The 24,164-nt window shown below is 38.5% G+C and overlaps 1 protein-coding gene across 1 annotated transcript; it reads left to right on the plus strand.

Annotated features, from left to right (window-relative positions):
• Positions 1-76: 76 nt before the first annotated feature.
• Positions 77-22,342, plus strand: RFX6 (regulatory factor X, 6; the record flags this gene model as incomplete). The annotated part of the gene is made up of 15 exons (XM_009079158.1): positions 77-104; positions 4,048-4,155; positions 5,712-5,789; positions 5,878-5,991; positions 7,766-7,815; positions 8,237-8,396; positions 13,664-13,808; positions 15,066-15,175; positions 16,539-16,656; positions 17,735-17,857; positions 19,076-19,285; positions 19,628-20,137; positions 21,204-21,422; positions 22,135-22,137; positions 22,179-22,342. Coding segments are annotated over 15 exons (2,140 nt in total), but the record flags the coding sequence as incomplete, so codon positions are not given.
• Positions 22,343-24,164: the final 1,822 nt, after the last annotated feature.

Consider the following 24,164-nt stretch of genomic DNA (forward strand, 5'->3'; position numbering starts at 1 on the left):
ATATGTATATATATATATAATCTCTACAAATGTTCTGCTTAGGAAAAAAAATAATCAAATGTGTTTATTTTCACAGGTTCTCTGGAAGCAAGTTAAAGAATGAGGTAAGTGTTGTAGTCTGTTTCCTTTTACTTCTGTTATAATCCAAACATGTGACCTGTGGGTTTGTTCACACTAATTTCTTGGAAAATCGAAACAGTATTTTTCATTCAATATTAGACTGTATAACATTTTTTCATGAAGCTGAGTATTTGCTCCTCTAAATATTCAAAGAAAAATAAGATTGGAGAACACCTTCTGGGGTTCCTGTTGCAATCCAGTTCCCCATAACCACAGATGTTCATAATAGACCCTCTTAAGCAAAGGATCAAGCTCTAGCCTAATTTTTTGTATATGTTACTTTTGCAGGAGGGCTTTTTCAGAATTTCATTTGTCTGACTTGAAGGCAAAAAGGTGGTTTTTTTAATAAACTGAAATTTTATGCCTCCTGCTAGGGACTGCCTTTCTCTATTTTTTGCTCTTCATGACATTTTGCTGTGGTATGTCTTTTTGCTGCTTTTGCTTGCTGAATGGGACAAACAGCAGCTTTTAGTAACCTCTGATCAGCCTTATAAGCTTTCACCGTACTTGCTCTGATTTGAATATCTTTAGAGTAAGAAAGAATATAAAGTCTTGTAAATGGCATATTTCCAATTTCTATTTGAAATATCCCTTCTGATTCTGTTGGTCTTTGTTCTCTTTCTCCCCTCCCCAAGTAGCCCACATTTTCACTACTGTATGATGTGTTATACTCATGATCATTATGGCCATATTATTCTAAAAAATTATGGATTATTATACACTAAGAATTAAGAGTTGCTCCCAATATTGTTTTTTGACACTGAGTTCAACTGCCGTGGAATATCCTGCATGCATATTATTAAACTCCTGAACCTACAGAAGAACATAGGCACATCTCAGCCACATTGCCACAGAGAGAAGTCCCTAACATGCAGTACCTGTTAAAGCATGGCTCGAAATCATTTGGGATACAGCTAATTGGCATAGCCCAAGAGAGTGCCAGAGTCCCTTTTGAATAATACTGTTCCAGTATTGCCTGGGAATGTTCCTGACACCATTTAATTTACTATACTAAATATACCCTCTGTGATCAACTGATATACAGCAAGTCTTCCTCATTTTTCATTTCCAGATAAGCAACTCCTAGCTGATAGCAGACATTCTTATTGGTCCCTGAGACTGCTCTATTGATTTTCATCCCCTTTATTGCCATTATCTCAAAGTCATCCAGATCTTTCTACATGACCTCTTGGTCTTCCTCTGTTGATGATTTCATTAGCTCATGTCAGCCAATTTTATCGATGAAATGTTGAACGAGATCAGCCCCAACTCTGATCTTTGAGGATATTCACTTCAATCCCTTTTCAACCCAGTAGTTTCCCTGTCAACACAACATGTTAGCATTTCAGCTGGAGTCAGTTTCTCAAATGTTTTTACATTCTTGTACTAATCCGCACTCTCACTGGCATAACTAATCGTTTCCCATTGTGACACTATGCCAAGCATTTTAGTGAGGTTCAGATAGCTTAGATATGCTGCATTTTTCCAGTTCAGATAATGAGCTATCTTATAAAAAAAGGATAGTGCTATGCCTTGGGATATCCCCATCTTATTCAAGAATTCATGAACACTACTACAGCATTCATTCTTTCAGAGTTTTGGGATAGAAAATATCTGGTTCTCTTGGCATAAATGAATGCATATTTACTTCCATCTCTGACGTGGCAATCCCAGTCTGTTTGGGAATTAAAAATCCCATAAATCTGTCTTGTTTCTGCCCCAAAGTTCCTCCATCCTTCCAGAAAAAAACCAAAGATTCACAGATAAGTTGTGGAAATAAGGGAGAAAGAGCACATCAGTATGAGTTTTTGATTGTTGGGCTCTGTGTTGTCTGAGATTATTCAGACAGGTCTTGAAAGAATAAAGTCTTTTATGGTCAAAACTGAATTTTAATAATGTCAGTGTACTGAAAATTTGGCATCATACTTCCCATTAAAGTGAACAGTTTATAGGTATATCCGTATTCATTTGCTTGAAAGTCCATGCAATTAGGTATTCCAGAAAGCTTTGCAATGATTGCATAAGGTGCAATTCTTAGTAGGAACATAAAGACATTGAAAAGATGTTAAAGCACGGATTGTCTAAATATACTGAGTAAATGGCATTTGAATGAACACTTATTGAGTGCCAGGAACACTGTTTACTCCTGGTATGTTTTTATCACATTTTCTAGTATTCTCTCTGTAGGGGGAGATATCAGCAAATTCTTTTATCTAAACCAGTTAGTGCACCATTAGCATCTGCATGGTTAATTAGGCAGATAATATTACTGTCATTATCTTAATGTTAAATGGCCATTAGAAACAGATGGCATTAAATTGAAAGGGCAAGTGGCAGTGGGTTAAAATATTAAGCCTAGTACTGAGGCACAGTCATATAAGTCCATTAGCAAGGTAAAAAACATTGCAGATTATCTTCTCTTAAACCTCCCACCACCATCACTGGCTTCTTTTAAATGAACAAATCTCTTTTAATCAGAGCTTTTAATATATTTCATGGCTAATTGCATAATAAAATCATTAAGATTACTCCTATTATTAAAAAAAAAGCCCAACCCACAAAACCCCTCCTTATAGGCAATTATAACACTGCAGAATTATTGACACAAAGAAGTACTAATGTTTCAAAATTTCTATAATTTCTTTCATTTGGAGCTTTATATGTATTTGAATTGTAGATAGCACAGATAAAATGTGCTTATGTATGCTTTTGTTTCTTGCTGTCTGTTTTGGCAGATGCATCACCCTTTGAAAACAGGAATATATGTATGGTGAATAAGTCAGTTACAGAATTCAGAAACTGGCCATTTACAGAAAAATAGTCCCATTTGTGCACTTTATGTTGCACTGTATAACTACTATTGCCACTTGAGTGAAATCTAACTGTAGCAAGTGGGTAGGAAGAGGTCACTCCAAGTACTATTCAAATGCCTTATGCATGGTCATAAATTCCATCCATTAGTACAAAGGGTGAATCTGCACAGAAGTAATGGATTTACCACAGGAATATGCACAAGGTCTACTTGTGGCTCTGTACACTGACTACAGGATGCACTGAAAGACCTTTTTTCAGTCTGTAAGTAGTACAAGGTGTGTCTACAACATTTCAGATGTCACAAGCTACAGAGGCTTAAGAGGTGAACTCTAAGAACTGTGAGAAACTCTCAGCAGAATTTAGCATAATTCAGGAGGAATTTACCTTGTCTCTAGGTCACCACTGGCCATGTCACAGAGTAACAAGGAGAACAAAGGAAGTAGAGAACACTTAAATGGCTAGGCATGACATTCTTAAAGAGATATAAAACTGGGGCTTCATGTCAAGTCTGCCACAATCACTGAGAGCTATTTTAAAAATACTTAGTACAGAAGTGTCCATACCACCACATCTGTAACAAACTTCTATCAAAACTGTTGTCAAACCTTATGATAAACTAAAATCATGGTTGCCATAGCAAAAAAAGCAGAAATCACTATTGCTGTGCTATCAGAGCAGGAAGAGAACAGGGGAGAACAGTAATATCTCCACTACCCTAGGTTCTTGCACTAGAAAGATACTTATTAAATAAAACAGGATATTCTTGAAGACATCACAGTCCATACTGTAGAGGAGTGTAGTATTGTAGTTTAGTTTTTTAACATAGATTAAATCCAAAGCTTGTAGGATTTCACGAAGTAATGTGTCTCAAATCTACATCACTCTGAAAACTACATTTGGTGGAGTTTAGATCTAGACACAAAGTTAATTAGCTTCCTTAACTGGGATTCAGATCTGGATAACCATCAGTATTTTGAAAGAATTATCTGAACGCAAATGTTCTGGAATGTTGAGAGACTCATAAGAGAATATACAGGTTTAGCATGAATTGTTGGTTTCAGCTGCATCTAAATTAGCTATTTCAATGTTCCTGTTCTTTCCCTTTCATTTCAGGGTGGTTTTACTCGTAAATATTCTCTGAGTTCCAAAACTGGAACTCTCCTCCCAGAGTTTCCAAGTGCTCAACACCTTTTGCTTCAAGGATGTATTTCTAAAGACAAGGTAAAATGTGAGCTACTTCTCTTCTGACTTACACATCAAAAATTGCCACAGAATGTTTCTTCATATCTTAGCCTTTGAGGTATTGACATGAAAGAGCCAGAAATGTCCATAATCAAACAGAGGTGACTGATTTATAGAGGGGGCAAACCTTTACTAACACCGATTAACTGGCTTTCCACTGGAAAGGTGGTTGAATTATTTACCTATTAACTGACCTAGTATTTTACAAACTGATGGTATGTAAGACGGGGAGAGCAAAACAAACAAATAACTGAGAGTTGTATTCTTTCCAAATGCCTTTGGATTTAAGGCAAATTTTGTTCTGATTAGATCAGAACAAATAACTCACAACAAATAATTAGATGAACTTTACTCTCTTTCATTAATTGTTTGAAGACTGAACATGTTTGGGTGGTTTGAAATTAGTAAAATCATATTCCTCTAATCAATACTCAATGTTGCTCATCCTAAGGATAAATGCTCAGTTAGAAGTGTTGCTTTCATAGGCTTTATCTCTGAATATTTGCCTGTGTGTTATGTCTGTGTTGTTTCTGGTCACATTACAGGCTGCTACATCCCTGAATTGTGCTAGAAACCTTTAGATACACATTATGAACTCATCAATTTAGCCTCCTTAAAATTCAACCCCTTAAAAAATCTTTAAATTCTTGAATCTCACACTTTGCCATTGTTTTTCAAAGATACATAGTTACAGAAGCAGCTCTGAAAGTCAGAAAAGTCTGTTTTCAAAGAAATCTGCATGCTAAAATTATTGCAATAAGGTGGTACTAGGTTCATTCAAAACCTGACAGTGGTTTGCTGGAGAAGTTCACAAGGTGTGGCATACCTTCTGTGATTCTGGACCATAAGTATGGTTTTGCTAGCATTTTTCTTTCATTAAAATAATTTACATTTTATAATAGCTTATGTATTACCATTTGCTACAAATTTTAAACTTTGCTATCTTTATTTTTAGTTTTTGCAAGGTCTTGTGATACCTCTGCAGAGTTATTAAAATAAGGGAACACTCCACTCGGATGAAGTAGCCTGATGAGATGAAAGGGAGTTCTGCTTTTTAAAGTTCAGTTCATGTAAGGCAGTGATTAAACTTTGACCAAATGACTGGCAGCTATTTTCTCATTTGTCCAACTAGGTGATGTTTCAGAACACTCATAGACGCCTATAGTAGCCTAATGATTAACTTGCACTGCTCTTTGGGATTAATCTTGGCTTCAGAAAGGTGAATTTACTTTACCATCTGACTGGCTAATCTAGCTATTGCCTTACTTTAATATCCACATTTTCACAATGTATACAGATTCAGATGTTTTATTTCTGACAACGGCACTGAGACTTAAAGATGTTGATAAAAAACTGGAGATGAGTGGCCTTCTCACCACTCCTAGATATATGAAATACCTATTTGTAAATATGCATTGTAATACAGTTTATATTCTATGTTTAAATGCTACCTCTGCAGAGAAGAAGCCTATATCACTAAAGCAGTATAGAGCTGAGAAGCTCTGTTTAATCTTTCTTTATTCCTTCCAAAACAGGTAGATACTCTTATCATGATGTACAAAACACACTGTCAGTGTGTCCTTGATAATGCAATTAATGGGAACTTTGAAGAGGTAAGGCTGTTTGAACACACATTCTTGGTATACATGTGCAGGGAGTCAAGAAAACATTATTTATTGTCTATAAATCTGATTCCTTTAGATTCAGCATTTCCTATTACATTTTTGGCAAGGAATGCCTGATCATCTTCTTCCCCTACTTGAAAATCCCATCATTGTTGACATCTTCTGTGTCTGTGACTCAATACTGTATAAGGTAAGTTAAGCATTGAGCTACATGGATAATCTCAACCACATTACAGATCTGTAAAAACAGTGAATAACAGGATGCCATGACTGCTTTCTGCCTCTGACATGTAAATCAGGAAGGATTTCCACAAGAAATAAAATGGGCACAGGTAAGAACTGAAGTCCAGTCTCAGCTCTGCTGCACACATGGTGTGTGACTACAAGCAGCACAGTAATACTGAAATCCTGACCTATCTGGTTGAATGTAGCTGAAAGAAATGTTTGTGTGCCTCGCTGACAAGGCTGACTAAGGTAAGCCTGGATGAAAATTGAAGCCTTGTTTTAACTTATAAGATTATTGTAGTTTCTATCTACAAAGAGTCTGTGTCACATCAGTGAGGTGATTCCACTTGCCAATCTGCTACTCACAGGTTGTGTCAGGCCATGGCTTCATGTTTCAAAGCTGGAACAATACTGAGTTAAGATATTCCTGCCTGTCCTGCCTGCTGCACTTCATTTCTGTTCCTGTGCTGCTAGATGTACAAGCAAAACTGCTGTACTCTGAATTGGTTTGGGTTTTTAAAAAAATTGAGGAATACTTGTTTTGCAGAGCTTTTTTTCCATATGTGTTCTTTGATCTAGTTCATGGCATGATCACACAAATAGTTAAAACTAAGTGAAACTTAGGAGTGTTGCAGGGTCAGGATTAGGTGATAGAGGATGGGGGTGGAAAGTAATGCCACCAAAGTTCCTTGAATTTTTCATTTGGAAAGTCAGATCAGATCATTATTTAACACCATACAGTCAAAGCAAGAGACTCAGCGCTGAGACTTTAGCCCTGGTGCCTTATTGTAATCTATCTGTCATTCTTACTGTATGGAAATATGGGGGGAAAATCTAGAAAGGATGAAAATACTTATTTCTCAAAAACTTATCAAACTTTAAAGTAAGAAGTGTTTTAGCTAGCATAGTGAAATAAAGGCAATTAGAATCAAGAATCATAATTACTACCCAGGAGATGAGCAATTAAGCCTCATTTACTTCTAGAGGTTAATTGTACCTTGAGTTTATGAATCTTTTTCCTGCTTTAAATGTGCTGTCTCAGTAGATTCAATATTAACTTTACTTGTAATAAAGATAATGTGACAGAAGAAGAAATACTACAGGAGCAATAAATTAAAAAATTAGTAAAACAGAATTTCTCAGAAGTTCATAAATTTGCTATTTTTTCTCCTGTCTTTCACTATTGCTTACTTATAATCATGTCGACAGCACAGCAGACAGAAGAAAGGAGGAATTATATTGGATTGTTATCGAATCATTTACATCAGCAGTGGAAAGAGATTTTTGGGATATAGGCTACCAACTCTTCCCTCCACCATAACATTCCCCAGAAGGCATTCCAGATGGCACAGTTTTTTCACCAAAACAGTTCCACATCATGCTTAGCTATAGGGAACTGCAGCTAAACTCTGAATGCCTTCAATGCCATGTCCAGTATGCCAGAGAGAAGAGTCAATAGCATTCAAGGATTTGGGAGATCCTTGAGTATCTGCTTTACAGAGACTCCGTGATACTAGAAAAGAAAAAGTGTTTATGCATCACACTTCTGCTGATTTCCCTGCTGTAAGGCATGGGTGATGGCACTTCCTTGTTTTACTGGTATGCTGGCATGCATATGCTTTATTCTGTATAAATTTTATGTACTTTTCACTTTGCAATCTAAGTACACAAGACAGACATGAATGAATGAATAAACGGTCAGTGGAAGCTTGATATAATTTTCTGTTAACTTTTTGAAGGTTCTTACAGATGTACTCATCCCTGCAACAATGCAAGAAATGCCAGAAAGGTAGGTATTTGGCAATAATCATGCTACATTCTAGTTTTTTTGGCATAGTCCAGGTAAACAGCAGTAATTCTATATCCTAGAGATATTTCTTCTCAATATGCATGTTCATTTTTAGAACAGTGGAATATGTATGGCAAAAATACTGTCATCTCTGAGGACAGCTATGGAATAGCCTTAAAGTATTATACAGTATTTTAATGTCCCAATTGACTTACAATTTTTCTCCGAGGTGGTACAGATCAATATATAGTCAATTTTAGTTTAATTATTGGTCTTTTCCTGTTTCCTTTTGGTAATGCTGGAGGAGTAATTCATTGATATGTCCAGGAGTCTGTTAGTCATACATTGAAACCCAATTATTTACACTAATGCAACAGAATTATTATTGATGATTCTCTAAACCACACTTTTTTCCCTATAGTTTACTAGCAGATATAAGAAATTTTGCAAAAAACTGGGAACAGTGGGTTGTTTCCTCTTTGGAAAATCTACCAGAAAACCTTACAGATAAGAAATTGCCTATTGCACGAAGATTTGTTTCCTCCCTGAAACGACAGACGTCATTCCTACACCTAGCACAGGTAAATAGAATAAGACTATACAGTCAATAACTCATCAATTATATTCAGTGTACCTTTATGGCTATGAGATATAATACATAATTTTTCAAGGTTGACCTTCAGCCATGGAAGACCTACACCTTGTAGTTTTAACCGTGAAAGAAGGAAGCAACCAAAAATAGATCTTACCAAAACTTCAAAGTTTTGTAGTAGAAAAGAGAGTAAAGACCATGGTTATAATGAACTGCAATCACAGGAATGATTGGCAAGCAAATGATGAAGTGAAAGATATGTGTATTTGGTTTAGTTACAAATTGGAAAATATCAGATGGTCCTTCTTGCCTACCAAAGGTTCACACTCTTGTCCATGGTGTTCTTTAGTGAGATTATTTCTTTTTGAGTTTTGAGTGAAAGGAGAACATGGGAGTGACAGGTAGTTGAGGACTCCAAGGCTATGGTCAGGATGCAGGTATCTGTAATTAGGAGTCACCTCCATATGATGGTTTTGTAGATTATACAAAAGGATATAATTCATTTCAAGGTACTTCAGTGCTAACAGCTTGGGCAGTGAGGTGGTAGTTGTTACGGAAACTTTCCAGTCTGGCCATTCATGAGACTCTCTGGCAGTCACACTCCCAAAGCCAGAGAGTTTTACTGTTGGGACTGAAGCCCCTTCACAGCAGGCAACTCCAGTGAGCCAGTGGGTGCCCTGCTTGACTCCCTACATACTCCACTCACCTGCAGTCAGACCAGGTTTCCTTACTGGTTCGACCTTAGGCTTCCCATAGTTGACCCTCAGATGTCTAATTCCATAAAGCAATTTATTCACGATACAGTAACACATCAACAGCCTGAGCTGGTGTCTCAGAGGAGGACCCTCAACAAAGAAATCTCAGGGCTTTTATACCCTCAGTCTACCTGCACACAAGTCTCCCTCTTCCTTCCAAGTCTTCTGCTGCTGCCCCCTCTCTGTTCATCCACGTTGCTGTCAAGTCCCTTGTTGCTGGCACGCCCTTTGCCACTGGCACACCCCTTGCATCTCATCTCATCTCATCTTCATCTCCTTTGTTATTCAAAAAATCAGCAATTCCAGGCTCATCCTGTGTGTCTCAGTGTCCATTCACCTGGCACTTTGTGCCTTTTGTTATCCCGGAGGTTGGCAGTTCACAGCCTCTTTTCTTGGACTCCCACCCAGAGCTCAATCTGCAGCTCATGGACTCAGATATATTCCTCATCAGTCCTCCCTTTATTTTAATTGAGCATACCTGCTAATATACTAAAAGGAAAGAAATCAAGGCACTTATTCACTGCCCTTATATACAACATTATTGCCTGTAACAAACATACTGGTTAAGCAAACAAGACTGTCATAGTAAAAAGGGAAAAGACACTTTTCAAGGCATTTAACCATTTACCTTATAACATCACTGTAAGGCATTAACATAGCAGGATTAAGGCTAATGAGATTATCATAGGGTAGAAGTGATTATCAGGATACAATCATGAAAGATTCTCAAAAGTCAGTTACTGACCATTCACTGCTCATTTGATATAAGAATGGTGTATTCAGTTATCTTTGCCCAAAATTTTAACAGCAAAAGAGATAGTATATGGTCCCTCCCATTTAGGTTCTATTTGCAGTTTCATGGGAATACTTTGCTAACACTTCACCCCCAGGTTGTATATCATGTACTTGTATTTCAGGTGGGCTGGGCTGATACCATTGTGCATACATTCTCCCCTCCTTGAACCCTTTCTGCTTTTATATAACATACTGGGTCAGGCATTCATCTCTGTCCAACAGGGTGGTGCTAGCTGGGATATAAATTCCTGGTACAGCTAAGTGTCTGCTGCAGTTAGTCCTATGGGTTGTCCTGGAGTATTCTGGACATCCCACAGTGAAAAATTTAAGGCTTCTGGCCTTTTCAGATTAGTGCATGCACATATAATTCTATACACATTTTTTTCTATGGTTATATGATTTTTGCCTTTTGTTTTGGTGCTGCTGGAGACAGAACACTGAGATTCTCCACAACCACACAAGCTGGTGCCAATGCAGGCAGAGTGCTGGGGTTACCTGTGACTGTATGTATTACCTGCAATCCAGTTTCTCTCAGCAAATTTATCACCCATGCACAACTGCTCCAAACATGCCAATAACCCATTTGATCTGGGAATCCATCTTCCAGACACTGATGCAGAAAAGTGAATTTGTGTTTATAAAAAATTTCTTGTGATGGCCATTTTCCTGTTGAGCTACCAGACCAGGTTATAGCTGGCTAATCCTCCTGGCACAACGCTATTGCACAGTCTTTTCATAATTCTGCTGTATTGTACAATTCCTTCCAACTTTTTACAACCTCAGCTAAGGGTGTCCCCTTTCCTATGACAGGTTTATTTCCCATTGTTTCAAACACTAAAATGGACTTGAAAACTGAGAAACAAAAGGAGAAAAAACCCCCAAACTTCAACCCCTCTTCTGTTTGCATTGAGGGACTCTGTTTCCCCTGTGTGACTCCGAGCCCCCTGCAAGGTATGAGGAACTCCAAACCCCCCTGGTGATATATGAGGGACTCAAGCCTCTCCTCACAAGGGTCTCCAAAACTCATCTGTGTCATAGGAGGCACTCAAGCCCCACCACCTCATGCCTTAGAGGGGTACCACATCTCTTTTGTGTGCCTTATGCTGATTGGGTTGTACAGCTGTTCTCGACCCATTACCAATAATTTCATCAAATTTGCACAAAATACCACACCAATGAAGAGACTCAAATCCACCAAAATAATTCATACAGAATCTGCTTGGGGAATTTTAACACTCACCCTTTGGCTCCTCCCTGCTCCAAAAATCCTAGATGAATTCACCCAGTGCTGACAGTTGGATGTTTGGAGTGGCAAGACTGTGAATGGTTGTGGCCTAGGGTCCAATCTGGGGTGTCAAACTGTTAAGGAAACTTCCCAGTCTGACCATTCATGAGACTCTTTGGCAGCCACACTCCAAATGCCAGAGAATTTAACTCCTGGGACTGAAGCCCCTTCACAGTGGGTGGCTCTAGTGAGATGATGGGTGCCTTGCTTGATGACCTACACACCTCACTCACGGACAGTCCGACCAGGTTTCCTTACCAGTTCAACCCTAGGTTTCCCATAGCAGACTCTCAGATGTCTGGTTCCATAAAGCAGTTTATTCATGGCACTGACCTGAACTGATGCCTCTGAGAAGGGACCCCCAGCCAAGGTCTCCTGGGCTTTTACACCATCACAGTCCACTCACGTGCAAATCTTGCTCTTCCTTCTGAGTTCTGCTGCTGCCCCGCTATCTGTGTCCATCCACATTGTTGGCATGTCCCTTGTCACTGGCATGTCCCTTGCATCACCCATCTTCACAGACCCATCACAAGTGCTGGGTCCTACACTTTGGCCACAGTAACCCCATACAGAGCTACAGGCTGGGGGAAGAGCAGTTGGAAAGCAGACCAGTGGAGAAGGACCTAAGGTTCTGGGCAACAGCCAGCTGAACATGAGTCAGCAGTGTGCTCAGGTGGCCAAGAAAGCCAATGGCATCCTGGCAAGTACCAGAAATATTGTGGCCAGCAGAACTAGAGGGAAGTGATTGTCCCTCTGGACTTGGCACTGGTGAGGCCACGCCTCCAAGTACTGTGTCCAGTTCCAAGCCCCTCACTTCAGTAAGGACATTGAGGTGCTAGAACATGTCCAGAGAAGGGCGACAAAGCTGGTGAAGGGGCTGGAACACAAGTCCTATGAGGAGAGGCTGAAGGAACTGGGGCTATACCTGGAGAAGAGGAGGCTCAGGGGTGACCTTATCAGTCTCTACAACACCCTGAAAGGAGGTTGTAGCCAGGTGGGGGTTGGTCTCCTCTCCCAGGCAACTAGTGACAGAATGAGAGGACATAGTCTCAAGCTGTGCCAGGGGAGGTTTAGGCTAGACATTAGGAAGAATTTCTTCACAGAAAGGGTGATTAGACTCTGGAATGGACTGCCCAAGGAGGTGGTGGAGTCACCACCCCAGAGGTGTTTAAGGAAAGACATGGCCACTTAGTGCTATGATCTAGCTGACATGGTGGTATTATGTCATTAGTTGGACTTGATCTCAGAGGTCTTTCAAACCCTATTGATTGTGATTTTGTGATTTCCTTTGTTATCCAAAAATCAGCAATTTCCAGCTCCTCCTGTGTGTCTCAGTGTCCATTCAGCTGGCTGGCATCACCCAATTTTGTGCCCTTTGTTTTCCAAAGGTTGCCAGTTCACAGCCTCTTTTCTTGGGCTCCCAACCGAGCTCAGTCTGCATTTCAATCTGCATCTCAATCTGCAGCTCGAGGGCCAAACCACATGGACCAGATGTATTCCTTAACAGTAATCCTCATGACTAACTGTAGACACACCATCTTGACTTGGTTTTCTCTTTCATAAATATTAAGACAGAAGTAGCATATGGATGATACTGTGGAGATGATCTATCTGACAGGAAGGCGTATTAGAAGAGCATTAGAAGTCTAATGAAAAGGAACCATTATCTCATCTGATCTGTGATTTAAAACAGCCATGATAATAAAATAAAACACAGTGTGATTCTTCTCTGAGGAGTTATTCAGGTGATCCCCAGGTGTGGGTTTGTGCTGGTTTTGGCTGGAATGGATTTAATTTTGTTCATCATAGCTAGTATGGGTCAATATTTTGAATTTATACTGGATACTTGATAATTCAGGGATGTTTTAGTTACTGCTGAGAAAGGTTTACACAGAGTCAAGGCCTTTTCTGCTCTCACCCTGCCAGTGAGTAGATTTGAAGTGTACAAAAAGTTGGCAGGGGACACAGGTGGGACAGGTGACCCCAACTGACCTCAGGGATATTCCATACCATATGATGTTATGATCAACAATAAAACTAGGGGGAAATTTGGTGGGGAATCACTGCTCAGGGACTTGGCTGGGCATTAGTCATTTGGTGGTGAGCAATTGTTTTCATTTGCATCACTTGTCTTTCTTGAGCTGTGTTTTTCTCTGGTTTTTGGTGGTTTTTTTTCTTTTAATCATTATGATTGTGTTTTGGTGTTTTTTTTTTCTTTTAATCATTATGATTGTTACCATATTTTTTAAAAAAGTATTAAACTGTTTTTACCTCAATCCACAAGTTTTCCTACTTTTATTCTTTCCATTCTCTCCCCCATCCCAGGGCAGGGTGGGGAGTGAGAGACTGTGCAGTGCTTAACTGCCAGCTGGGATTAAACCACAACAGGGTCTCAGCATTTTCACTTGCTTTCTCTTGCAGATTGCTCGCCCAGCCCTTTTTGATCAGCATGTGGTGAATTCCATGGTGTCAGATATTGAGAAAGTTGATTTGAATAGTATTGGTTCTCAGGCATTCCTTGCAGTCTCAGGGAGCACAGACTCTGATGGAGAAGTCTACAGTGAATGTAAGTCCACAGTGATTATTTGTATCACTTAAAGTACTTAATTCTTTCATTCCATGCCACACTGGTCTACTTGGACTGACTGAGAAAAGACACACAGACACTGCATTCTCTAATCTACCTCACCATTAACTTCAGTAGCATAAGAAAACCTATTGGTTGCCCCAGCATGTCCTAACAGATGAGAAGCTTGTGCTGGGAAGCCATCCCAGCTAGATGACTTTAAATGATTGCTGATAAATTTATTTATGTGTCAGTTGCTAAGTGCAATCAAATCCCTTTTGAAGTTTTGTCTTAATTATGCAGAGGTATTGGGACAGATCACTTCTTGAAAGATGTCTCAAAAATTCCATTACCTTATGGCTTAATGTAATAGATATTTGAACTAGTTTACTTTCTTTAAAAAAGTTTGGCATACATAGGGAATTTTTTCTGAAGTTTGATCTTTTAAAAAGTACATAATTTTCTATTTAGTGTAGCTGCTAATTCATACACTGAATAGAGTAAAATATAAATTTTGAGGGTGTTAGTTTTCATATACATACCTGTTGTTGAAAAATAAATATAGCCAATTTCTCTGTTAAAAATATAACTTTTGTCATAGGAGTCAGGTTGATCAGTTTCAAGAGCTGAAAGGAATAGCAATGTGTTGTCCTTTAAACAGAACTACTTTTATAATGACTGTTCTCTTTAATGGTTCATAATCTTATTCACATTTTAATCTGAGCTACTTTTTATGTAATTGCTTTTTGTTTTGTACCTTGTCTTCTTTCACACTGGCTAAAAAACCAAAAAAGGAGAAGAGAAATAATGGGTGACTCAGGCACTTTTTTGAAAATGGCAATTGAGGAAGTGATCTTTACATTATATTGCGAGAAACTTGTAAAATATGAGGGAAATATAAGACACTACAAATCTGCCAAATTACAGGCAAAGCTTTACTACTAAACTTAGCATTAGAAAGGTTTTCAAGGCAGAACCTTAAAAGTAATTGAAAATATAATCTTCTTTTGCTCTTATTTTCTTGTAAAACTTCATTGCCTTACAACCTGTATCATTGCAATTCTTAAGTAAGTAATTGAAATATGTATGTGTGGTGGATGTGTGTCTGCTTGCTTTACTGAGGAACTACTTATTTCTTCACTGCTCTAACTCTTTGCTTTTCCTTTCCATGCTACAATATTGTCATATGGCTGGTGAGTGGCTTTCTCTCACATTCAGAATACTGTGCAATGATATGTTCTCCTTTTTACATGGTAGATGACTCTATTACAGTGTTCCAAGAACTGAAGGACCTTCTAAAGAAGAATGCCACTGTGGAATCATTTATTGAATGGTTGGATACTGTGGTTGAGCAAAGGGTTATCAAGGTACCTTTCAAATGTTCTGCCTGACTCAAGACCAAATCCTCCTTACACAGACCTTTATGTAGCCCTGTTGCTCTTCTCAGACTTGTTCTATCTGGAAATGCAATATCTTATCAATCATTTTAGGGAGCATATATATTGATATGAATGAATGGATGCAAGGGGAGGAGATAGTGCAGTTAGCATTGGCTAGCTGGCAGAAGAGTGACTGACACAAAACAGCCATGGCCATTCCATTTTTGCTTTCTTCACCTGTTTTCCCAAATTTCAATGGAGACAGTGATAATTCCTTTCTTTTTAAAGTACTCTGAGTTTCCTAACATTTGTTGTCAGATGTCAGCAGCACAGTGAGGAGCTTTGGCCAATTCAGGGTAGCAGAGCCAAAGCAAGACCTCATATATACACAAAACTCCCTAGGCAAAAAAACTCCCATTGAAGCTGACCAATCTCAACTTATTTTAGAACTGAATGATTATGATCTAAAATTCATTCTGCAATTTCAGAAGACAATTCCTAATAAACAAGTCAGACAGAAAAGGTGAAGCACTTTCCTATTCAGCTTCTACTCTGTGATGCTGTACTACTAAAGTTAACAGGTGGGGTTCCTAGCATTGTTTTCCTGTGGTTAAGGGAAGAAATACCAACAAGTCCTGATATGAAGCTAGGTCAGTTAAGCAGAAGCTAATAATTTACAGAACATGTAATCCTTCCATTGCTGTCTGCCTTCTGTTCATGCTACAGTGTGGCTCCTGTCAAACTCACACAACAGCTTCTTTCTGCTTGCTGTTTGAGAAAGCAACTGTATGTTAGCACATGAACAAATCACTGCCAGAGCAAATTGGCAGTGTGAAATGAGCAGTATTAAAAGCATCACTTTAATCACAATGATAGTGAACACACCATTCTGTAAGAGAAAATCTGGCCAGTATCATACAGATGAAATAAAAGTACAAAGACTAATTGTTATTCCCTGTTTATGTGGAATAACATAGTGCCAGAGGGTGAATTTTTTATTTTTCTCTCTGCCTTGTACACCTGTATATTAATAGAACAATCTGGCACCTTTAATGCTAGAATATGAAGTAATTTATATACCTTCAGGGCATTGCAGAGCCCAAGCAGTAAGCAGTTTGCTTCATCTAACGTTGACAGAGCTCTTCTATGGTTGCACTGAAAAGAGTGACTGCTGCTCTTCTTTACCACGTTAGGACACACTTTAAGAAGATATTTTGAATCAGGCAGCTTGATTCATCCTGCCATATCAGCCTGAGTCAAGGACTCCTTGAACTCTCAAACATATTCAATTCCCCCTCCGTGTGCAGAAAGCAAGTAACATACCTAACAATATTTCACTATTCTCTTTCAGACAAGCAAGCAAAATGGGAAATCTTTAAAGAAGAGAGCTCAAGATTTCCTCCTCAAATGGAGCTTTTTCGGTGCTCGAGTGATGCATAACCTAACACTAAACAACGCATCAAGTTTTGGTACCAGAGCTTTATAAAAACACTCATATTTTGTCCATATTTGCTAGCACTTACCAGCTTTCCACCATTTCCTGAGCAGAGGAACCTGTCCTAATCTAAAGATTCTTTGATCAAAGCCACAAATGCTGTGTAATGTATTTTACAAACTAACATTTCACAGTAAATGCTAGCAATATTTTGGTGGTGACCTGAGTCACGTTTGTTTTTAAAAGTACTTTTCTTTTGTACTGCTGTTTGATACTGCTTTGGCATTTAAGAGCTAGAAGCTGTTTGTACTGATATGGCAATGGAAGCAAACTGTATGTCTTAGTATAGCAGACAGAAGATTTCAATAATTAATTTTACCTGTGGTAAAAAATTCCTGTTGTATAGAAGTTCTTCTGCATGATATGTTTTAGTAAAAGCAAAAGGAATTTGGTAGTCACCACACATTTATTTCTGGGATCAGCAGATGGACAATTCAACAGTGTTTGTGGCTTTTAAAAATTAAGGCTCACATGTCCATCTTTAGGAATGTTTACATTTTTGGGAACACTCAGAACAAACCTTTATAAGATAGAAGATGGTAGAACAAGTGAAACTTACTTATACTCTAGTACATAATTTCCTACATTTCATCATAGGTACATTGTTTTCTAAAATTAAGGGGGCATTTGAAATGGTTGTAGGGACACACGTTTTTAAGGTGATGTATCCTTGAAATAAGGTCAAAGACTTCACCAGTTATTGTCTGTTATTTAGTACAAGGCAAACAGAAATAGAGCAGAGGCATTCTAGCAGACTTCAGCCTTATCTAGCTCCACTGTGTGCCCTCTTCAAGTATAAAGCATGTCTCACTTTCATCAGTATTTTTCTTTGATGTAATTAGTGGTCAAATAGCCTACAGGACAGTAAACAATTGAGCTAGGTGGGCCAGTGCAAAGAGAGATTAGAGCAAGAAGTTAGGCACTATTCCTTGTTGGTCTTGCCAGGTCATTTAAAGTCCACAATTATTTGTTTGTTTCACAGGCTTCTTGTAGAGTGGTGAGAGATGGTCACCAAGATAACTCAGCTACTCTCTCTCTTTCTCCTCCAAAAGGTTCTTTTCATTTGATCCGCATGCTACTAGATGAGTACATCCTGCTTGCCATGGAAACACAGTTCAACAATGACAAAGAACAAGAACTCCAGAATCTACTGGACAAATACATGAAGAATTTAGGTAACTAGAGCTTGGTTCTTTTTAATGTACTCCTGTAATTTTAGAAATTGACATACTTCCATAACTTTAAACAGAAGCAGGTTTACTGTGTTCTCCCAAAGGTGTAGTTACACGTAACGTTGTCAAATTCACCTGAAAAGTTTGTGGTCATTCACTCAGCAGTTCATTCCCACCTTCATACCATAGTCCACTTCATAACATTTTGTGGGAATGTGAATACACTAAATCACTGAAATTATCTTGGATACAACAAATACTTGTAGGTGGATCTGAAGTGCCACAAGCTGAAGTATGAAAGAGGTGTAAGGAGCAGAAAGGCCAGGAATTCCTAATCCAGATCTTCTCCAAAGCTTAAATATGTAATTACACCTTGAAAAAGGAATGTATTAAGTGTTACCAAAAATGCAAACATCCCTCCAATGTTGGAACGCAAGTTTGGAACTCTGTTTATCATATGGCTGAAGTTTTACTATGTGGAAGAGAAATAAAATTATTTGAAAACAGTATCCTTAACATTTTCCATTTACCAGGCTTCTTCAAAGTTAGACAGTTTGAAGTCATATGGTCTAGGCCCTTTGCTATAAAAAGAATAAAGTTTGATGTGGATCAAGTTCTGGTCCGATTTAATCCCTAAAAATCCAGTGAAACTTCACTGAATTCTGCATAATTATTTTTTATTAGCATTAAACCAGAAGGTAAAATTATGGTTTCCACTGAAGAATAGCAGCACTGACTTTATCAATAGTCTGCAGAAACTGAAGAACTATTGAATATAACAGATGTTTTTCTCCAGGTATCAATATAAAAACAAGAGTTCAAACATTCTAAAGTTCCCATTGTTAATTCTTTATGATGAGGTGTCCAGCCTGATTCATTCTTTGTGCAAATTGACTTGAATTCATTGTTTACATTTTCTTCAAGGGAATAAATCTGATTCATACCTTCACTATGATGGTTTCAGTAAGGAGCTGATACTCTGTGATGCAGATCTGTGGTTAGTGAAAATGATACAAACAATTCCACTGGGAAGATCAAGACTAGACCAATATTTGTATTCATTGGCTACTTGCAAAATATGAGGACTTTGCAGGGTTTCGCAATTAGCAATCAAAGATACAAATAAATCAGGCAGCTCCTATATTGTCTATAAGCTAGTGGTGAATTTATATGCAGTGAACATACATAACTGCCTCCAACAGTTTCCACTTACTTTTCTAGATGCAAGCAAAGCTACCTTCACCGCATCACCAAGCTCTTGCTTCCTAGCAAATCGCAACAAAGCTGCTCCTCTGCCCAGTGACACTTCAGTCAAAAATGAGTGTCTAGCAGACCAAACTTATGTGTCCTTGTCATCTAACCAGGCCAGTAGTGTACCTTCTGGTCTGAACCCCTTCACCACAGGAGACAGTGAGAATATGCAGCTGGCAGGTATGTCTCAACTCTCCCAGCTCCTCCTTCTCTAATTTGCTTGTTATCCTTTCAGTTCACCATAATGTGTTTCTGTAGGAGGGGCAACGACCATATGCTTTTGTAAAGACTTCTGAATTTTCCCACTGAATGTGGAACCTCCAAGATGGAGAATAAAAGAGGGAAGCTTTATAGCCTGAAGCCATGGATTAAAAGCCATGAGTTACATATGTGGGGGCCAACACATCTCTTTTGTACATGTTTCAAATAGTAATGTACACTGTAATGTAACTAGAGGGTTAGTGTCTTTACAGCAGTACCACAGTACGAACACTAACCTCAGCTACTGTTTATTTATTTCAGGTCAGATGGAGTTGTCTCAAAGCACTGGTCACCTGATGACTCCCCCCATTTCACCAGCCATGGTCAGCCGAGGAAGTGTTATCAACCAGGGGCCAATGGCTGTGAGACCTCCAAGCGTAGGTCCCGTGTTATCGACACATTCACAGTGCTCTTCCTACTCAGAACCCCTTTATCAGACTTTGTCACAAACTAATCAGAATTACTACGGGAACAATTCCAATTACCAAGCTATGTTCAGAACTCAGGCCCATTCCACTTCTGGAGTTTACGACCACAGAGCAGAGCACAGCCGATTCAACACCTTGAGTGAACAGCAGTTCTCCAGGGACTACTTCAGCAACAGTTGTGCTGTGTCTCCATACAGTGCCAGATCCCCTTCCAGCTATGGTCCCTCAAACATGTCTCAGGACACACACAATATGCAGTTTCTGAATACTGGGAGTTTCAACTTCTTGAACAACTCAGTATCTACATGTCCAGGAGGAGCATATCCTGCTAATGCTTCCAATGGTATTAATACATATTTTCCTTTTCCCTTCTGTTTCTCTTTCCTTGCTGGAGTAAAACACTTTTTCTCTGCTTTTTTTCTATGGAAGATGAATGTCCATGGAAGGATGGGTTAGGACTGGATGATCTATAAGGTCCATTCCAACCCCTAAAATTCTATGATTCTATGTATTTCAGCTCTTATTTATACCATCCTGTTTTCCACTTCTCTGATTACACACAGAGATTGCAAAGCAGCTTAATAAGCTACTTAAGGGTTTATTTTCCTCTGGTGAATCCTCAGTTGACCTCAAATGCATCTGCTGCCCTATGCTAATCTTCCTTTTGTACCATCATCATGTCTTGCACAAAGGAAGCAAAAGCAGGATGACCTTGTGGTATAACAGTCTCTTGAAAAGCTCCCAAAATATCTACTATGAATTAGAGCAGATGCAAGATAGCTCAACTCTGAGTTCAGCATAATGGACCATTCTAGTCACAGGGTCAGGATGGTGAAACGAAGTATAAAAATGTACATTAGCAATAGTTTGAGACTTTGGCCCTGATATTTCTCATACTTCAAATGTAAAATTACTGCTTTGGAGATAGAGTCAGCAAAACACTTCTCTTTTCTGGAGGAAAAACACAATGGAAATATTGCTTTTATAAGGATTTGTATATGCAGTAAGTATGTATTACCCTTCAGATTTTCTTTCCATGTATACATTCCTTGGTTGTGAGCTTCAGCAGGGAGCACTGAACTGTGGATAGGAGTCCACATGGTGTCTTTTGTGGCCACTGATTGCCAGCTATGTTTGATTCTGAACCTAGAATGGATAGGCAATTCTGTACTGAAGGCATGACTGAACTTTCAACATCTTTTTGCTCCCTTGTTACCACCTCTCTTTTGGGTCAGTCATTACAGATGTTGCTAATGTTACGAGGCTGTAGGTGTGCATAAATAATCATATTCCCAAGGGACTCTTCCAGTAACAATTACTTTTTGTCCCAGTTTATCAAAGACTCCTCCCCTATCCTTTCTCTTCAACAGTAGTTTCACTCTGTGTTTTTTTCAATCTTCTGTCAATAGGATATTATGGAAATAGCATAAATTATTCAGAATCTCACAGACTTGGATCAATGGTGGATCAACATGTTTCTGTAATCAGCAGTGTAAGCAGCATTCGATCACTGCCATCATACAATGATATACATGATCCACTGAATATCTTGGATGATAGCGGAAGAAAACAAACAGGCTCATACTACACAGAGTCCTCACCTTCAATTGTCTGTCGGACTCCTATGCGTAAGTACAGCCAACAACGAGGAACAGCTATGAACTGTTTAGCATCCTAACAAGTGCTGAGTATTAAACTGTAGCTCACACATATAATATATGAGATGCAATATAGAAATTAAATAGCTCAGTATTTAGGATGTATCATAGGACATGTTTTCCTTAAAAGGACAGGACAGTGAGTTTAATAACTCTTTGCTCCCAAAATGTCTATGATCCATTGTCCATGTGGAGTGGAATAACTGGCCTGAATTGCAGAAAAATCCATATTAGGAAACACTTTCTAACTATTAAGTGAATTAATAACAGACTGGGCTTTTCTAAGTGCTCTTAAGGATCCTCACTGTCAAACAGATCAAACGGTCAGGGATGTCTAGGTCTATACTACCTGTGGTATAGTCTCTGTCAATGCTTTAACAACTGTGTATTAGGCAACGCTCCCACTGACAGTGAATTTTAGGTGTAAATACCTAACCCCAAAGGGTTTATTTTGGTATATGCCTTAAACAAATGGTAGCTGAGCTTGATCTCACATTCCAAAAAGGGTTTCATAGAAGATAAAACCTAGGACACTGTTTGTTTCTCCACAAGATTACCTATTTCTACTACTTACCTGTTAATCTTGCACAAAAGATCAGACATTTCTGTCCTTCAGATGATGTGCCTGGTAGGTAAGGGTTTCCATCAAGTGAAATTGGATTATGATTTCTGTTTAATTCAGTAGGTTGAAAACTTGCAATGATGGTAACCTTTTATTCCCCACAGCTTCAAACTTGCAAACCACATCTTCCCAGTGTATGTATGGAACATCTGGTCAGTTCCCTTCTCAGGAAAATCTGGAGGTCCATGGCCCACCAAGCAGGGATATGGTGTCATCTTTACCACCAATCAACACTGTCTTCATGGGAACAGCTACTGGAGGAACCTAACTGGGAGAGACATGTCAGTGCCTTAAGCTAACCTTCCAACTCCAGACATTAAGGCTATGATGACAATCTCCTTCAAGTTCATGGAATATAAAAGTATTACATACAGGTGTTAAATAGTAGTTTTTAGAGACATTACCAGCCCTCCACACAGAAAAAAATTTGCTGTATTTTTATTGGGTCCTGCTTGTGAATCTCTCAGGATTGTTCTCACCATTCAGCTTTGCAGAAATTCAGGGTAAGCAGAAAGAGCCAGTGATTCTTGCACGCAAGACTAAGTTGTAAAGAAACTAATGCATCTATTCCTAATTTATTAAAAATCCTATTTTAGTCTTTCAGTTATATTTCTTTTTTTTATAAAAAATGTTTATTTGATGCCTGTGTTGCTCATTATTTATTAGGACTACAGAGTAACTGTTTACTTTCTTGTATTTGACAGATTGTCAAATGTATGTATCCTACCTCCTATGGAAATGTTTACAAGGTCAATTTTTACTGTTTTAAATGAAAATAAGCCAAATTCTTAAGTTTTTTACTGTTGTGCTCCAGAAAGTCAATTTCAAATGTTTAGTGCCTACTTGTGTAAGTGAAAGTCCTCAGGAATTAAATAAAACATATTATGGGGATTTTATTTCTCTTCCTCTTAAAATAAAACCAACAAAACATGCAAGTATCATAAGCTAACTCATTGCAGTAGTCTGCTACTGTGGTAGAAGGAAAAGAAACTATGCCACAAAATGTCATGGGATTTCAAAATTACTTGTGGTATGAGCCCAAAATTTCCACTGGTGGAAATCCACAAAAATATGTTCATCAGCTTTCATGAGTTTAGGAAAATTGTGTATACTTAGACCAAAAGTAATAAAGATCGTTTAAAAATATTGTAACCTTCCAGATAGCTATTTTAAATAAACAAAGAAATCTTACAAGTGCAATGACAAACTGTACACAAACATGCATTTTTGTGTGTTTCTGGAGAAGTCAGGTTAGGAATATTCAGTAATGGGATTGCAGAGGACAGAGAAGAGAATGTGTGTGCAAAACAAGCTTCTTGCTGCACATTCACGAAATAACAGGTGTCATTTTATAATCCAATTGTCCCAACATCAGATTCAGCTTTGGATTTAAATCCAGTCTTCTGAGGGTATTTGATGCCCATGTTCCCATTCAGTCCACTGAATATATGCTGGATATTGTAGAATTGGATAGTAGTGCATTTTTGGTGGAAGAAAATGGATGATATCATGATGGTTTCTTTCTAATCCTGTATGACTTTATCTAGTATTTTCTATAAGGAGATCTCTGTCTGCAGCAGAAAATTGATAAAAAGCTGACTGGACTATCTCCTGAATAATTCCTGATAAGAAACATTTTATGTAGAAATGAGACACCATACTTCAGTAATTGAGATGTGGAAGATTTTAGCTCAATTGTTTCCTAATTCGGGATGAACACTAATGCTGTGATCAAAGATGCCATAATGGTGCAAGAAAGCTTTGGTTTCTATACAAGTTCACAATGACATGTAGTGGCAATACAGGTTGTTTAAACAAAGATTTGGACATGGCTTTGAAGAAAGTACTGCAAAAGAGTCGTTTCTTCATGACTGTTCAGAACAGGATATATTTTCCCCTAAAATTAAACCAATAAAAGTCAGGTTCCCTATCTAAGCAGGTCACCTCTATACTCAGTGAAGAGAGAGGGTATCACTCCCATTCCAGGTGAGATGAGATGGGGAAGGAGAGTACAAAAGTAAAGGATAGGTCACTAGAGGAAGGGATATGCCACTATCCTGAAATGCTTGTCTCCCTCTGCTAACAAATGG

The sequence above is a fragment of the Acanthisitta chloris genome, unplaced genomic scaffold (assembly GCF_000695815.1).
Source record: "Acanthisitta chloris isolate BGI_N310 unplaced genomic scaffold, ASM69581v1 scaffold1717, whole genome shotgun sequence".
Classification (NCBI taxonomy): domain Eukaryota; kingdom Metazoa; phylum Chordata; class Aves; order Passeriformes; family Acanthisittidae; genus Acanthisitta; species Acanthisitta chloris.